Source organism: Sciurus carolinensis, chromosome 8 (assembly GCF_902686445.1).
Source record: "Sciurus carolinensis chromosome 8, mSciCar1.2, whole genome shotgun sequence".
Lineage (NCBI taxonomy): Eukaryota > Metazoa > Chordata > Mammalia > Rodentia > Sciuridae > Sciurus > Sciurus carolinensis.
Window position 1 is genome coordinate 129,869,536 of NC_062220.1, and position 18,477 is coordinate 129,888,012.

At 42.3% G+C, this 18,477-nt stretch overlaps 1 protein-coding gene across 1 annotated transcript; it reads left to right on the forward strand.

Annotated features, from left to right (window-relative positions):
- Positions 1 to 15,019: 15,019 nt before the first annotated feature.
- Positions 15,020 to 17,822, forward strand: LOC124991517 (uncharacterized). The gene is made up of 2 exons (XM_047562188.1): positions 15,020 to 15,903; positions 17,034 to 17,822. The coding sequence occupies exon 1, from the start codon at positions 15,020 to 15,022 to the stop codon at positions 15,620 to 15,622; it is 603 nt and encodes a 200-aa protein (XP_047418144.1). The 3' UTR covers positions 15,623 to 15,903; positions 17,034 to 17,822.
- The last annotated feature ends 655 nt before the right edge of the window (positions 17,823 to 18,477 follow it).

The window sequence follows — 18,477 nt, forward strand, 5'->3', positions numbered from 1 at the left end:
GGAGAAAGAGACTCTGAGGGAGCAGGTAAACAAAAGGAAAAGAGAGCAAGACAAGTAAAGCAATAAAAACTTAAAATTTTTCAATAAGGAGAAAAAAGAAATCTACAGTATAACACTTGTATAGTAATGAAACCTCTCTGTCTTCAGTCTCCTGATATATGAGAGGTACCTGACAATGAGCTTCAAGTCTCCAGCAGGCATCTCAGGATGGGATTTGCCCCACCTAAAGATCGGAGGTATGGCTTCCAGGATTATTCAAGATGGCCACTCTGGCTTCCAAATGTGTTGGCAAGTGAGGAGCTGCAGCTCAGGGTGTGGATGTGGTCAGCTGGAGGTTCTGGAGGTGGGATATGGTTGGTCAGGCAGAGGTTCTGGAGGTTGGGTGTGTTTGGTGTGGTTGCACGATCCTGGAGGCGAGGTGCAATCAGTCAGTCTGGTGCCTCGGTTATAGGGTGCAGTCAGTCAGTCTGGGGGTCCTGGCGGCAGGGAGCAGTCAGTTGATGTGAGGGCCCTAGAGGCAGGGAGTGATCGGTCAGGCTGAGGGATCCTGGAGACGAGGCTTAGTCAGTCTGGCCAGGGGTCCTACAGGACCTGGCTGTTGTCTTAAAATGGCAGCAGCCACGTGTAATCAAACCTACAGGTACTGTAACAGTGAACTTCCAGGCAACAGCAGGCAGCTGGCGCTCCACTGGCGGTCGGTGATCAGTTTGCTGACTATTGTTGGATGATCGGGAGGTGAACCTCGTGCACTGGGTTATGGATAGGTGTAAGGCAGGCGATGGACAGGTGAGAGGCAGGCCAAATGGCGGATGATAGGTGCCTGACAGTGAGCAATCTGCACTCAAAAAAGACGTTGATATGCTAGCAGACTGCAGGTGATCACAGCAGACAAATGGGGTAAACAGCAGGGGATCGATAAGCAGCAAAAACTGCCTCACCAAGAAACAGATATCCTCTGCTTGAAATCAGAGTTATGGAGTGAAAAGGAACACAGTCTCCCTCTAGTCTGCCATGTTGGATCTGCCAGTATGGCCATTTTGACAATATTAGTTCTGCCTATTCAAGAACATGGGAGATCTTTCCATCTCCTATGGTTTTCTTTAATTTCTTTCTTTAGTGTTCTGTAGTTCTCATTGTAGAGGTCTTTCACCTCTTTTGTTAGATTGATTCCCAAGTATTTTATTTTTTTCAAAGCTTTGTGAATGAGGTAGTTTTCCTAACTTCTCTTTCTGAAGATTCATCACTTATGTATAAAACTGCATTAGATTTATGAGCACTGATCTTATATCCTGCTACTTCACTAAATTCACTTTTGAATTCTAAAAGTTTTCTGGTGGAATTTCCCGGTACCTCTGAATATATAATCATGTCATCAGCAAATAGGGATAGTTTGAGTTCTTCTTTTCCTATTCATATCCCTTTAATTTTTGGTCTGTCTACTATGCTCTGGCTAGAGTTTCAAGGACAATGTTGAATAGAAGTGGTGAAAGAGGGCATCCCCACCTTGTTCCAGTTTTTAGGGGGAATGCTTTCAGTTTTTCACCATTTAGAATGATATTAGCCATGGGCTTAGCATAGATGGCCTTTACAATGTCAAGGAATATTCCCACTATCCCTATTTTTTCTAGTGTTTTGAGCATGAAGGGGTGCTGTATTTTATCAAATGCTTTTTCTGCATCTATTGAAATAATCATGTGATTCTTGACTTTAAGTTTGTTGATATGGTGAATTACATTTACTGATTTCCGAATGTTGAACTGAGTTTGCATCCCTGGGATAAAACCCACTTGATCGTGGTGCACTATCTTTTAAATATATTTTTGTATGCGTTTTGCTAAGATTTTCTTGAGAATTTTTGCATCAATATTCATTAAGGATATTGGTCTGAAATTTTCTTTCCTCAATGTGTCTCTGTCTGGTTTAGGTATCAGGGTGATATTGGCTTCATAGAATGAGTTTGGGAGGGTTCCCTTCTCTTCTATTTCATGGAATACTTTGAGAAGTATTGGAATGAGCTCTTCTTTAAAGGTTATGTAGAACTCGGCTGAGAACCCATCTGGTCCTGGACTTTTCTTTGTTGGTAGGCTTTTGATGACATCTTTTCATTACTTGAAATTGATCTATTTAAATTGTGTATGTCCTCCTGGTTCAGTTTAGGCAATTCATATGTCTCTAGAAGCCTGTTGATGTCTTCGAGATTTTCTATTTTGTTGGAGTATAGATTTTCAAAATAGCTTCTAATTATGTTTTGCATTTCAATCGTGTCTGTTGTGATATTTCCTTGTTCATTCTGAATTTTAGTAATTTGGGTTTTCTCTCTCCTTCTCTTTGTTAGGGTGGCTAAGGGTTTATCAATTTTGTTTATTTTTTCAAAGAACCAACTATTTATTTTGTTAATTTTTTGTATTGTTTCTTTTGTTTCCATTTCATTGATTTCAGCTCTGATTTTAACTATTTCCTGTATTCTACTACTTTTGGTGTTGCTCTATTCTTCTTTTTCTAGGACTTTGAGCTATAGTGTTAGGTCATTTATGGTTGATTTTTTTCTTCTTCTATTGAATGCACTCCACAAAATAAATTTTCCTCTAAGAACTGCTTTCATAGTGTCCCAGAGATTTTGATATGATGTTTCTTTGTTCTCATTTACCTCTAAGAATTTTTCAATTTCCTTCCTGATGTTTTCTGTTATCCATTTATCATACAATAGCATATTATTTAATCTCCAGGTTTTGGAGTTGTTTCTGTTTTTTAATCTGTCATTTATCTCTAATTTTTTTATATTTATTTATTTTTTTTACTGAGGTGCATTCCCAGCCTGTTTATTTTTTTTATTTATTTATTTTTCTAATTTTTTTGTAAACAAATGGGATACATGTTGTTTCTCTGTTTGTACATGGAGTAAAGGCATACCATTTGTGTAATCATAAATTTACATAGGGTAATGCTGTTTGATTCATTCTGTTATTTTTCCCATTCCCTCCCACCCCTCCCACCCCTCTTTTCTCTCTATACAGTCTTTCTTTCCTCCATTCTTGCCTCCCTCCCTAACCCTAACTCTAACCCTACCACTAACCCCTCCCACCCCCCACTTTGTGTCATCATCCACTTATTAGCAATATCATTTGTCCTTTGGTTTTTCGAGATTGGCTTATCTCACTTAGCATAATATTCTCCAATTTAATTCCATTTGCCTGCAAATGCCATAATTTTATCATTCTTTATGGCTGAGTAATATTCCCTTGTATATATATACCAGAGTTTCTTTATCCATTCATCAATTGAAGGACATCTAGGTTGGTTCCACAATCTGTTTTTTTTTTTTTTTTTTCACAATCTGGCTATTGTGAACTGAGCATCTATAAATATTGATGTGGCTGTATCTCTGTAATATGCTGATTTTAAGTCCTTTAGGTATAGGCCAAGGAGTGGGATAGCTGGGTCAAATGGTGGTTCCATTCCAAGTTTTCTAAGGAGTCTCCATACTGCTTTCCAGAGTGGCTGCACTAATATGCAGCCCTACCAGCAATGTATGAGGGTACCTTTCTCCCCACATCCTCGCCAACACCTGTTGTTGCTTGTATTCTTGATAATCGCCATTCTAATTGGGGTGAGATGGAATCTTAGGGTGGTTTTGATTTGCATTTCTCTTATTACTAGAGATGTTGAACATTTTTCCATATGTTTGTTGATTGCTTGTAGATCTTCTTCTGGGAAGTGTCTATTCATTTCCTTAGCCCATTTGTCGATTGGATTACTTGCATTCTTAGTGTAGAGTTTTTTGAGTTCTTTATAGATTCTGGAGATTAGTGCTTTATCTGAAGTATGATTGGCAAAGATTTTCTCCCACTCTGTAGGCTCTTTCTTCGCATTGCTGATAGTTTCCTTTGCTGAGAGAAAGCTTTTTAGTTTGAATCTATCCCAGTTATTAATTCTTGCTTTTATTTCTTGTGCTATTGGAGTCCTGTTGAGGAAGTCTGGTCCTAAGCCGACATGTTGAAGCTCTGGACCTACTTTTTCTTCTATAAGATGCAAGGTCTCTGGTCTGATTCCGAGATCCTTAATCCATTTTGAGTTTAGTTTCGTGCATGGTGAGAGATATGGGTTTAGTTTCATTCTGTTGCATATGGATTTCCAATTCTCTCAGCACCATTTGTTGAAGAGGCTATCTTTTCTCCATTGCATATTTTTGGCCCCTTTGTCTAGTATGAGAAAATTGTATTTATTTGTGTTTGTGTCCGTGTCCTCTATTCTGTATCATTGATCTACCTTTCTATTTTGGTACCAATACCGTGCTGTTTTTGTTACTATTGCTTTGTAGTAGAGTTGAAGATCTGGTATTGCGATACTCCCTGCTTCACTCTTTCTGCCAAGGATTGCTTTAGCTATTCTGGGTTTTTTATTCTTCCAGATGAATTTCATAATTTCCTGCTCTATTTCTGTAAGGTACATCATTGGGATTTTAATTGGAATTGCATTGAATCTGTATAGCACTTTTGGTAGTATGGCCATTTTGACAATATTAATTCTTCCTATCCAAGAACATGGGAGATCTTTCCATCTTCTAAGGTTTTCTTGAATTTCTTTCTTTAGTGTTCTGTAGTTTTCATTGTAGAGGTCTTTCACCTCTTTTGTGAGATTGATTCCCAAGTATTTTATTTTTTTCGATGCTATTGTGAATGGGGTAGTTTTCCTAATTTCTCTTTCTGAAGATTCATCACTTATGCATAAAAATGCCTTAGATTTATGTGCATTGATCTAATATCCTGCTACTTTACTGAATTCACTTATGAGATCTAACAGTTTTCTGGTGGAATTTCCTGGTTCCTCTAAGTATACAATCATATCATCAGCAAATAGGGATAGTTTGAGTTCTTCTTTTCCTATTCGTATCCCTTTAATTTCTTTGGTCTGTCTAATTGCTCTGGCTAGAGTTTCAAGGACGATATTGAATAGAAGTGGTGAAAGAGGGCATCCCTGCCTTGTTCCAGTTTTAAGGGGGAATGCTTTCAGTTTTTCACCATTTAGAACGATATTAGCCATGGGCTTAGCATAGATGGCGTTTACAATGTCAAGGAATGTTCCCACTATCCCTATTTTTTCTAGTGTTTTGAGCATGAAGGGGTGCTGTATTTTATCAATGCTTTTTCTGCATCTATCGAAATAATCATGTGATCCTTGACTTAAGTCTATTGATGTGGTGAATTACATTTATTGATTTCCTGATGTTGAACCAACCTTGCATCCCTGGGATGAAACCCACTTGATCGTGGTGCACTATCTTTTAAATATGTTTTTGTATGCGATTTGCTAAGATTTTCTTGAGAATTTTGTGTTGATGTTCATTAAGGATATTGGTCTGAAATTTTGTTTCCTCGATGTGTCTCTGTCTGGTTTAGGTATCAGGGTAATATTGGCTTCATAGAATGAGTTTGGGAGAGTTCCCTCCTCTTATATTTTATGGAATACTTTGAGAAGTATTGGAATGAGCTCTTCTTTAAAGGTTTTGTAGAACTCGGCTGAGAAGCCATCTGGTCCTGGACTTTTCTTTGTTGGTAGGCTTTTGATGACTTCATCTATTTCATTACTTGAAACTGGTCTATTTAAATTGTGTATGTCCTCCTCGTTCAGTTTAGGCAATTCATATGTCTCTAGAAACCTGTTGATGTCTTCGAAATTTTCTATTTTGTTGGAGTATAGATTTTCAAAATAGTTTCTAATTATGTTTTGTATTTCAGTCGTGTCTGTTGTGATATTTCCTTGTTTATTCCGAATTTTAGTAATTTGGGTTTTCTCTCATCTTTGCTTTTTAGTGTGGCTAAAGGTTTATCAATTTTGTTTATTTTTTCGAAGAACCAGCTATTTATTTTGTCAATTTTTTGTATTGTTTCTTTTGTTTCAATTTTGTTGATTTCAGCTCTGAGTTTAGCTATTTCCTGTCTTCTACTACTTTTGGTGTTGGTCTGTTCTTCCTTTTCTAGGACTTTGAGCTGTAGTGTTAGGTCATTTATTTGTTGAGTTTTACTTCTTTTATTAAATGCGCTCCATGAAATAAATTTTCCTCTAAGTACTGCTTTCATAGTATCCCAGAGATTTTGATATGATGTTTCTTTGTTCTCATTTACCTCTAAGAATTTTTTAATTTCCTTCCTAATATCTTCTGTTATCCATTCATCATATAATAGCATATTGTTTAATCTCCAGGTGTTGGAGTAGTTTCTGTTTTTTACTCTTTCATTTATTTCTAACTTCAATCCATTATGATCTGATAGAATACAATACAAGGTAGTGTCTCTATCTTCTTGTATTTGCTGACATTAGCTTTGTGGCATAATATATGGTCTATTTTAGAGAAGGATCCATGTGCTGCTGAGAAGAAAGTGTATTTGCTCTTGGTTGGATGGTATATTCTATAAATGTCTGTTAAGTCTAAATTATTGATTGTGTTATTGAGATCTATGGTTTCTTTGTTCAATTTTTGTTTGGAAGATCTGTCCAGTGGTGAGAGAGGCGTGTTAAAATCACGTAGTATTATTGTGTTACGGTCTATTTGGTTTCTAAAATTGAGAAGGATTTGTTTAACATACATGGATGAGCCACTGTTTGGGGCATAGATGTTTATGATTGTTATATCTTGCTGATTTATGCTTCCCTTAAGCAGTATGAAATGTCCTTCTTTATCCCTTCTGACTAACTTTGGCTTGAAGTCCACATTATGTGAAATGAGGATGGATACTCCAGGTTTTTTGCTGAGTCCATGTGCATGGTATGTTTTTTCCCATCCTTTCACCTTTAGTCTATGGGTATCTCTTTCTATGAGGTGAGTCTCTTGCAGGCAACATATTGTTGGATCTTTCTTTTTAATCCAATCTGCCAGTCTATGTCTTTTGATTGATGAATTCAGGCCAATAACATTCAGGGTTATCATTGAGATATCATTTGTATTCCTGGTCGTTTGGTTCATTTTTAAAATTTTATTTATTTATTTATTTTTTTGACACATCTTGGTTCCTCCTTTATTTGACAGTTCCTTTAGGATAATTCCTCCCTTTGCTGATTTGCATCTCTGTTTTTTATCTCTTCCTCATGGAATATTTTGTTGAGAATGTTTTGTAATGCTGGCTTTCTTTTTGTAAATTCTTTTAGCTTTTGTTTATCATGGAATGATTTTATTTCATCATCAAATTTGAAGGTAAGCTTTGCTGGGTATAAGATTCTTGGTTGGCATCCATTTTATTTCAGGGCTTAAAAAATGTTGTTCCAGTCCCTTCTAGCTTTTAGGGTCTGGATTGAAAAATCTGCTGATATCCGTATTGTTTTCCCCCTGAATGTAATTTGGTTCTTTTCTCACTGCCTTTCAAATTCTGTCTTTATTTTGTATGTTAGGTATTTTCATTATAATGTGCCTTGGTGTTGGTCTGTTGTAATTTTGTGTATTTGGAGTCCTATAAGCCTCTTATACTTGATTTTCCATTTCATTCTTCAGATTTGGGAAATTTTCTGATATTCTTTCATTGAATAGATTGTTCATTCCTTTGGTTTGTTTCTCTAAGCCTTCCTCAATCCCAATAATTCTCAAATTTGGCCTTTTCATGATATCCCATAGTTCTTGGAGATTCTGTTCATGATTTCTTACCATCTTCTCTGTTTGTTCAACTTTGTTTCAAGGTTAAATATTTTGTCTTCAATATCTGAGGTTCTGTCTTCCAGGTGTTCTATCCTATTGGTTGTGCTTTCTATGGAGTTCTTAATTTGATTTATTGTTTCCTTCATTTCAAGGATTTCTGTTTGTTTTTTTTTAAATATCTCTCTTTATTGAAATGATCTTTTGCTTCCTGTATTTGCTCTTTTAACTGTCGATTGGTGCATTTGCTCTTTCATCTCATCCTTCAATGCCTGCATTTGCTCTTTCATTTCATCATTCAATGCCTGCATTTGCTCTTTCATCTCATCATTTGCTTCCCTGATCATTTTAATTATGTACATTCTGAACTCCCTTTCTGTCATTTCTTCTGCCATGCTCTCATTGGATTTTATTGATGTAACATCTAGATTTTTTTGGCGCATTTTCTTCCCTTGTTTTCTCATATTGTTCAGGAATCAGTGGGTCATTAAGATATTCCAGATTTCCTCTATTGACTTATAATGTCTCTGAAGATTGCTAGTATATCCCCTCTTATCCTTTAGTAGCCTGCAGCCTTGGAGGAAGTTGATAATGCTGTGCTCCACAAGGAAGCTACCTCTCTAGGTGTGGTGACCCTCAGGTGGGGTATATTCCCTGATAGTGGGCAGAGGTGCCTCCACTTGTTTTTTTTTTTTTTTTTTTTTTTTGGGTGCTGGGGATCGAACTCAGGGCCTTGTCCTTACAAGGCAAGCACTCTACCAACTGAGCTATCTCCCCAGCCCCTGCCTCCACTTGTTGACCAATGGTCATCCAAAGGGGAACTAGGCTGCGCGCTGAGGCATGGCCTTTTTGTTCCTGTGTCTCTGGTTTTACCGACCTTGTGGGAAAATTCACCTGGCGGGGAAGACTCACCCGGTGGGGAGATCTCGCTGGTGAGTTACCCTCCTAGAGGTTCTCCTCAATCTACAACTACCGCCTGGGCTGGGCTGTCTTCCTCTGCAACGTTCCCAGGGGCCCGGACCTACCTCCTGGGCCTGGGAACCTCACCCTTCGCAGACGAGTCTCCTTAGGCTGCCTCTCCTCAGAGAATCTGCCTGCAGTCCTGGAAACTTCGCTCCACCCCTAGGCCTGTCTCGGTGCGGCTCTTCCAGCAAAAAGCCACCTAGGTCCTGGGACCCTGCTCTGCACTTAATCGCCTGGTTATGCGGCCCCTCCTCTGAGCCGCCACCTGGAGCCCCGTACGATAGCTCCGAGACCCAGAGACCCACCACATACCTCCTTCTCCGGACAGCTGCCCGGTTTCTGATGCAGACACTAGGAGTCCAAGCAACTCACTTTGCGTAGCCCTAGGCAGTCACTCCGAGTCCAAGTGACCCGCCCTGTTCCTCCTCCTCCTCCTCGGGGTAGCCCCCCGGGTGTTCTGGAGCGGTCACTCGGAGACCAAGGGACCCACCGTGCTCCTCCTCCAGGCAGGCCACCGGTGTTCAGGAGTGGTCGCTTTGAGTCCAAACAACTCACCACTCACCTCCTCCTCTGGCAACTGCCTGTGGCTCTGATGCAGTCACTCCTAGACCAAGCGACCTGCCGCGCTTCTTCTCTTCCTCCGTGCAACCCCCCCCGCCGGTGTTCAGAGGCGATCGCTCTGAGTCCAAACAGCTCGCCATGCTGCTCCTCCTCAGGCAGCCGCCTGGAGCCCCAGTGGTTGCTCCGAGTCCAAGTGCTGTGCTGAGCCGCCTCCTCTATGATGATCCCAGTTGTCCACGTTTACCGTTCCAGTGGGGGGATAGGGGCGTCTCGCCGAGCAACTCTACTTCACAAAGTTCCCTGCGTTCCGGGGCTATCGCCCCATCCGGGACGCCTCCCCAACGGGAGAGACTCACCCGGCGGCTTTGAGTTGGTCCCAAGTCTCTCACTATCTCCTCTTTTGAATCCTGTGTCCTGGAGCAACATGAAATGCAGCCGCCCTCTAGTCCGCTATCTTGATACTCCCCCATTTATCTCTAACTTCAATCCATTATGATCTGATAGAAAACAAGGTAGTATCTCTATCTTCTTGTACTTGCTACCATTAGCTTTGTGGCATAAAATATGGTCTATTTTAGAGAAGGATCCATGTGCTGCTGAGAAGAAAGTGTATTTGCTGTTTGTTGGATGGTATATTCTATAAATGTCCATTAAGTAAATGACTGATTTTGTTGAGATGTATGGTTTCTTTGTTCAATTTTTGTCAGGAAGATCTGTCCAGTGGTGAGAGAGGTGTGTTAAAATCACCTAGTATTATTGTGTTGTGGTCTATTTGATTTCTGGAATTGAGAAGGATTTGTTTGACGTACATGGATGAGCCACTGTTTGGGGCATAGATATTTATGATTGTTATGTCTTGCTGATTTATACTTCCCTTAAGCAGTATGAAATGTCCTTCTTTATGCCTTCTGACTAACTTTGGCTTGAAGTCCACATTATCTGATATTAGGATGGATACTCTGGCTTTTTTGCTGTGTCCATGTGCATGGTATGTTTTTTCCCACTTTGGTCAGTGGGAATCCCTTTCTGTGAGATGAGTCTTGCAGGCAGCAAATTGTTGGATCTTTCTTTTTAATCCAATGTGCCAGTCTATGTCTTTTGATTAAGGAGTTCAGGCCATTAACATTCAGGGTTTTTATTGAGGTATGATTTTTAGTCCCAGTCATTTGGCTCTTTTTTTTTTTTTTTTTTTTTTTTTTTGACACGACTTGGTGTCTCCTTTATTTGGCTGGTCTTTAGCGTAGTTCCTCCAGTGTAGTTTCTCCCTTTGCTGATTTACATTATTGTTTTTCATCTCTTCCTCATGGAATATTTTGTTGAGAATGTTTTGTAATGGTGGCTTTCTTTTTGTAAATTCTTTCAGCTTTTGTTTATCACGGAAAGATTTTATTTCATCGTCAAATCTGAAGTAAGTTTTGCTTGGTATAAGATTCTTGGTTGGCATCCGTTTTATTTCAGGGCTTGAAAAATGTTGTTCCAGGACCTTCTAGCTTTTAGGATCTGGATTGAAAAATCTGCTGATATCTGTATTGGTTTCCCTCTGAATGTAATTTGGTTCTTTTCTCTCACAGCCTTTAAAATTCTGTCTTTATTTTGTGTGTTAGGTATTTTCATTATAATGTGCCTTGGTGTTGGTCTGTTGTAATTTTGTGTATTTGGCGTCCTATAAGCCTCTTATACTTGATTTTCCATTTCATTCTTCAGATTTGGGAAATTTTCTGATATTCTTTCATTGAATAGATTGTTCATTCCTTTGGTTTGTTTCTCTAAGCCTTCCTCAATCCCAATAATTCTCAAATTTGGCCTTTTCCTGATATCCCATAATTCTTGTAGATTCTGTTCATGATTTCTTACCATCTTCTCTGTTTGTTCAACTTTGTTTTGAAGATTAAATATTTTGTCTTCAATATCTGAGGTTCTGTCTTCCAGATGTTCTATCCTATTGGTTATGCTTTCTATGGAGTTTTTGATTTGGTTTATTGTTTCCTTCATTTCAAGGATTTGTTTGTTTGTTTTTTTTCAATATCTCTAACTCTTTATTGAAATGATCTTTTGCTTCCTGCATTTGCTATTTTAACTATCAATTGGTGTAATCATTCAATGCCAGCATTTGTTCTTTCATGTCCTCGTTTGCGTCTCTGATCATTTTAATTATGTATATTCTGAACTCCCTTTCTGACATTTCTTTTGCCATGCTGTCATTGGATTTTATTGCTATACCATCTAGGTTTGTTTGGGACATTTTATTCTCTGTTTTCTCATATTGCTCAGGTATCTACCCTTCTAGTAGTGAAACTCTGGGATATTGCAGATTTCCTCTATTGACTAATATTGTCTCTGTAGATTTCCAATAACTCACCTCTTAGCCTTCAGTAGCCTGCAGTCTTGGAGGAACTTGATAATCTGGTGCTCCACTAGGAAGCTGCCCCTCTAGGTGTGGTGGCCTTCAGGTGGGGTATATTCCCTGTCAGTGGGCAGAGGCGCCTCCACTTGTTGACTGATGGTCAGTCAAAGGGGGACTAGACTGCAGAGTGGGGCACGTCTGATCTGGGTCTGTGTCTCTGGTTCTACTGCCCTGGTGGGAAAGCCTCGCCCTGCGGGGATGAGTAACCAATGGGGAAGTTTCACTGGGCAGCTCTCCTCTGAGAAGTTCCCTTCGGTCCAGAACTACCAGCTGGACTGTGAAGCCTTCCTCTGTGATGTTCCCAGGGGTCCTGACCTACCGCCTGGGCTGGGGAATCTGTCCCTGTGAGGGACTCCCTCTCTGAGCGGCTGTCCTCTGCTACATTCCCTGGGGACCAGAGCTACCACCTTGACCTCTGATCCTCTTGTCAAAGCCTCTCACTGTGTGGCCCTCCTCTACAATGCTCCTGGGTGACTGGGTTCTCGGCTCCAGCATGGGAGTCTCACTGGGCCACTCTACTCCATGAAGTTCCCTGCATTTCGGGACTACTGCCCCATCAGGGGAGCCTGACCAGTGGGAGAGACTCACCTGGTCTGAGTTGGTCCCGAGTCTCTCAATACCTCCTCTTCTGACTCCTGGGTCTTGTCAAAGGTCCTCTAATCTCCTATAAGTGTCTCAGGAAGGGAGTTGACCTTCTAATGATGATGGCTACACCCTCAGGAATAATTCAAAATGCCTGCACCAGCCTATAAAGAAGCCTCTGGCTAGCTCCGCAATGTAGGTGGGCTGGCTCATCTGCCAGCTTGCTCCGTGATGGCAACAGACCTTGGCGTGGTGGCTGGGTGGCTTTGCTCAGTGATGGTGTCTGTCTTCGCCTGGTGGTTGGGCGGGTTGGCTGCCTGCTCCCTAGCTCTGCAAGGCAGGCGGGTTGGATTGTCCGCTTGCTACTTCTGCTATGCAGGTGGCCTGACTCACCCGCCAGCTCGCTTTGTGACTGCCATAGTCTTTTTATTCTTTATGACTGGGAAATATTCCATTTTGTGAATGTACCAGTTTTTTTATCCATTCATCTATTGAAGGGTATCTGGTTGGTTCCACAATCTCTTGCTATTGTGAATTGAGCTGCTGTAAACATTGATTTGGCTGTGTCACTGTAATGTGTTGATTGTAAGTCTTTTGGCTATAAACAAAGGAGTGGGATAGCTGGGTGAAATGGTGGGTCTATTCCAAATTTTCTGAGGAATCTCTGTACTGCTTTCCAGAGTGGTTGCACCAATCTGCAGGCCCACCAGAAATGTATGAGTGTACCTTTCTCCCCACATCCTCAGCTATTGGTGTTTCTGCCAAGTCCGCATGTCTGAGAAGAGGGTTACCTGCCAGAGGATGATGCTGTCTATAAATAAATTGACTACCCATAAACTTATCTAATCAATAAATACACAAGAGCCAATATTCTTTTTAAATGAGAGGGGCGTGACGGGTCTGGCCATGCCAGTTCTGGCTTCTAACAACCTGGAGTAGCCCAACTCTCTTTTATTTATAAAAGACACAGGTAAAGGGGCTCAGAATGGGAGGGGCTTCTTCTGTGATGGACAGGATGGGGTGGAGTTAGGGGAGCCATTTTCTCAGGGAAACTATCACAGAACCAGAGAAGGTACCACTCACAGCGCCACATACATCCCAGCAATCTGGGACAGACCTCTGTGGCTGCCAGTTCCTAGAAGCCAGGCCTCTGTGTCCCATGGCTCAACTGAGTCTGATTCTGCTAGAGAAGGATGGCTCCCCACACTTATTGTTGCTTGTATTCTTGATATTTGCCATTCTGACAGGAGTGAGATGGAATCTTAAGGTAGTTTTAATGTGTATTTCTCTAATTACTAGAGATGTTGAATATTTTTTCGTGTATTTGCTGATCACTTGTATAATGTGAAGTGTCTGTGTAGTCCTTTAACCCATTTATTGATTGGGTTCTTTGTAATGTTTTAGGTTTTTTTTGTAATTAAGCAGAGAGACAATGTTTGCATCAATATGTTACTTATAAAAAATGAAATTTGCCTGTGAATTTTTTTGACAGTGATACTTTTAAAAATTTTATAGGATAATAATGTTTGTCTCAATCTATTGTCCTTTCCAATCCCACCCACCCCACATCTCCCCTCACTCCCCTCTGCATGATCCACAGTTCCTTTATTCTTCCCTACCCACCCCCGACTATGGATTAGCATCTGCTTGTCTGAGAAAACATTTGCCTTCGATTTTGGGGATTGGCTTATTTCACTTAGCTTGTTATTCTCCAGTTCCATCTGTTTACCTGCAAAGGCCATAATTTCTTTCTTCTTTAATGCTGAGTAATATTCCACTGTGTGTGTGTACCACATTTTCTTTATCCATTCATCTGTTTAAGAACATCTAAGTTAGTTCCACAATTTGGCCATCATGAAATGAGTTGCTATAAACATTGATGTGACTGTGTCACTGTAGTATGCTGATTTTAAGTCTTTTGAGTATAAACCGAAGAGTGGGATAGGTGGGTCTATTCCAAGTTCTCTTAGGAATCTCCATACTGCTGTCCAAAGTGGTTGCAGAAATCTGCAGGCCCACCAGCAATATATGAGTGTACCTTTGTCCCCACATCCTCAGCAATATTTATTGTTACTGTATTCTTGATAATTGCCATTCTGACTGGAGTGAGATGAAATCTTTGGGTAGTTTTGATTTGCATTTCTTTAATTGCTAGAGATGTGGACATTATTTCATATATTTGTTAATCGTTTGTATATCTTCTTCTGTGAAGGGTCTGCTCAGTTCCTTAGTCCACCTATTGATTGAATTCTTTATATTTTTTATTATAAAGAATTTAAAAAAACTTTACACCAAAAATACAAGGACCCAATCAATACATGGACTAAGGAACTGGGGCAGCCTTTGGGGGGGACACCCACCTCCCCAACCCCATTTCCCCTGGGCTGTGGTGGAGAGCAGTAGTGTGGGGGGGAGGTGCCTAGCAAACCCTCACCCTCAAAGCGCATCCCTGTGGCGGGAGGAGGGTGGAGGGCAGAGGCGGCAGAGGGAGACTGAGGCTCGGAGTCCTTGGTCTTGGTCTTCTGCCACCCTCAGCCACAGAAATGCGCTTTGAGGATGAAGATGCCCTAGGTCCCCGAGGCTCTGCCCCACAGCCCACGTGGGATGTGGTTGGGGAGGGAGGGGGTCCTCTCCCAAGGTGCCACACCTGGCAGATGGCCTAGCTCCCTGCAGAGGCCGTAGCGGGGGTGCGGCGAGCAGCCACCCAGTGGGCTCAAGGCCAGTGCGAGGCGCAGAGGCGTGGGCAGCATAAGGTCCTGGGCAGCTGCCTGGGTACCTCCGCCTCCTGTCCTGCTTCCTGAGCAGGCAGGCTCCGCCAGGAGCAAGGCCAAGGCCCTAGAGCAGCCACCTCGAAGGCCACCCCAGCTACTGGTGGCTGTCTGACTCTGATGCCCACGGCCCCTCGCCCTCCCCGCCGCCGCCAGCCTGGAGCTCCTCGCCGCAGTCACCAGACTCCCCACAAGGCCGCCGGATGCCGCCTTCACCGCCACGCAGCCGGACTCCTGTTGCCACAGCAGGATGAAGACGCTCAGGGCTGGATGCCTCTGTGGCCGCTGTCGCTGCTTCCAGACTCTTCTGGGGCCCCCACCCTGCCCAGCACCAGACTCCCAAACCCCGGCTGGACGCCGATGCTGCCCACCAAAGCCCAACGTCAATGCACGTCACCCCACGCCCACACCTGGCGCCCTGCAGCTGACCAGACCCTGATGCAGTTGCGTGTGAATGCCACTCTGGAGCTCCAGGCTGCTGCCACCGGACTCCAACAGGGACACCAGACAGCGGCACTCAGCACTGGACACCGACGTCATCACAACTGCAGCCAGACCCCTGTCAACACTGCAGGACAAAAACGCTCCTGTCTGGACACCTCCGTTGTGACATCGGGAGTCCTCTGCTGCCGTCGCCACCGGGACCACGCTGGAACCGCACTCCAAACAGCATCTGTTCGCGGACACCTCCACAGACGCCCTGAGGCAACACTCAACTGCTGACCTTGGGCTCAGGACACCTTATGCCCAAAGCAGCTGCGTGTTGCTGCCGCTGCCACTAGAGGCCGCCATTCCACGATGCTGTTGCTGTAGCCACTCGACCCCAAGGCTGCTGCTCTGCTGCCCAAGTTCGCAGGAGCTGGAAGCTGGGCATTCTCCATCACAGTCGCCTCAGCAGCATCCACTGCTTTCACCTGCCTTTCATCCCCCAGGAACAGAACCCATCCTTCTGGCTCCTTGAGGAATTGGGGCACTAACTCAGGGACCTCACCCAAGGGAAACAAGTGAGTACTTTAAACAGAGGCTGCAGTGCACACAGCAGGCAGTAGGCGGGGCTGGGTGGGTCCAGCCCAGTGGTGAGGGGGAGGGGCGGGGCCTGGGGGCTGCGGGTCAGGTCTGGGCCTTGACCCATGGGGCAGGCTGGAGAGGGATCTCTGGCTGCTTTGGGAGCCCAGCCCTGGGAGCACCTTCTGGTTCTGGTCTTTTCTCCTGAGCTTCCCACCCATCCCCTTCCCCACCACCCCCACTCCTCCCTGAGCAGGACTCTGGGTTCTGGAGACAGGGCCATCTGAGCAATGGACTTCTGGGCAGCAATGCGAGGCCCAAGTACATTGCTCAAGACTGGGGACTACAGACTTGCCAGACTCCACACACCTGGACTTGAGGAAAAGCTGCCACTTGGGAAAATACGCTCCTAGATCTACCAAATTTAGCCTGACATGCTTCTTCTAAGAGATTATCAAGAAAGAAAAAAATATGTTAGCAAATTTTGTCATGCTGAAGGGTAGTGTGAGGAGAGGCAAAGACTTTGGGGTTCATAGAGCTGGATTCAAATCCCTCTTAATTGGGTGACCTTGACCAGGGCACAGAACTAGGTACAGTCTTGGTTTTACATTTTGTAAAATAAAGATGGTGAGGATGATAAGCCATGTGTAAATTAAGCTGTTGTGCTCTACCTCAACTTGGAAGCAAGATAGGCATTCAGCATTATTTCCAGGCAGAAATATGCTGAGATTAAAGGTGACACATTTAGAAGTGCACTTTTGGAAGACAACTGACCTGTGAGGTAGGGAGTCAAAATTCACTTTATAATTTTAGATGAAATAATAATATGTGGAAGATCTTAAGATAAAGCAGGAAATGTTGGGTCAGGCTCATGAAATGATAAACTGTTTTCAAATTTGTTGAAAGTTACATGGAGATAAATCTGTGTAGTTTAAGCCTCCTGGGATATCCCCCTGCTCTGCCACACACACTGCCCACAATTTTTTACTCTCCTTTACAGTGTCACCGAATATATCAATATGTGTATATACATGTACACAGATATACATTCTGTATTTTGCTCCCTTTTGGCCTGTTTTGGGACCTTTTGAAAACAGAATCTCTTGTTTGCATATATGTTCTTTTTCAGCTTTGCCCCTTAACTTGCACCCCTTCAGCTGACCATCAGGAAGAAGGAAACAGCAGACAAGCTTGAGGATCAGAAGGACACCAGCCCTGCTCTAGTCATGCTGGAAGCTGACTTGCCTGCACACACCCAAAGCTTGAGGAAATACCAGCCCTGCTTCAGCCACTTGGGGGCTGGCTGCTCAATGCAAGGTGGAAGATAAAGTAACCAACAGGACAAGTGGACAGTTCATCCTCTAAGATGGCTCTCGTACTGTGACCATTGACACCCATTGCTTCTATCATCTACATTGTCCTTTCCTCTGTCTTCACTACAGGACTGAGAACAATCAAACACATAGCTGACAATGTCAGGAAACTAGCATGTGTACCAGTTCAAACCTGAAAGGCCATTGAGGCTTGGGATCCAAGCTCGCTATGTGGAGGATGGTTTCCTGTTCTTGGTGGATTCAAAGGCTAAATTGACATAACAGAGATTATGCTATTGTTTTTACTTTGTTTGTCTCCTCTAACATTAAATCTATTGAGATTACTATGGGAAGCAACTATTTAGAGAGAGAGAGAGAGACAGCACCTAAGATATGACATGATGTAAAACTTTAAGCCAGGAAGATAATGATGCTCCTTGGTTTGAGCACCTCTTTGTTGTTAAGGTCAGGTTTCTCTCTCTTGTAAAGTTAGGGCTGGTATTTTGGTTCATTGCTAGAACACTTGCCTATCATGTGTGAGGCACTGGGTTCAATTCTCAGAACCACATAAAAAAATAAAATAAAGGTATTGAGCTCTTTTACAGAAAAAAAAAAAAAGAAAAGAAAAGAAAAGTTAGTCTGCAATCAAGCTTTTGTTAGCGTTTCTCTTTTCTTAGTAAAATCTTGTGAAACCTTCTAAGAATGTGGAACGAAGAGTAACTGTTATGTTAACCATCCTGTTGTGTAACCACCTACACAGTATAAATCTCAGAGAATTTCCAGATCTGGGGTCCAGAGACTTTTTGGCTTTAGCCATGCTGGATTGCTGAAGCCTAAATAAACCTGCTTCCTGCAAGTTTCTCAGGTGTCCAGCCTCACCTGTTCTACATCAATGCCTGCTTGAAATGCTAAAGTGTCCCCATTCTCCACAGGCACACAGAGACCATCTCTCTGACTCTGCCACAGTATAAATTCTATGCAAGTCATTAATCACAAAAAAAAAAAAAAAAAAACTCATTGGAGTTTACACTATAGTGACCTCCTGGAAGTAAAGTCTATGTTGCATGATAAAACTTGTATACATATATTGAATTGCCTTGTTAAACCTGCTAAAGATATACAAATGATATATCTGAATAAACATTTTTTAATCTGGGGGAAAATGTGTTTTGTGAGAAATCTGAATGCCATGTTTGCATTTTGTATTTTTCTAATATCATGCTGTAATAATGTTTAATGATATAATTCCATTTTTAACAG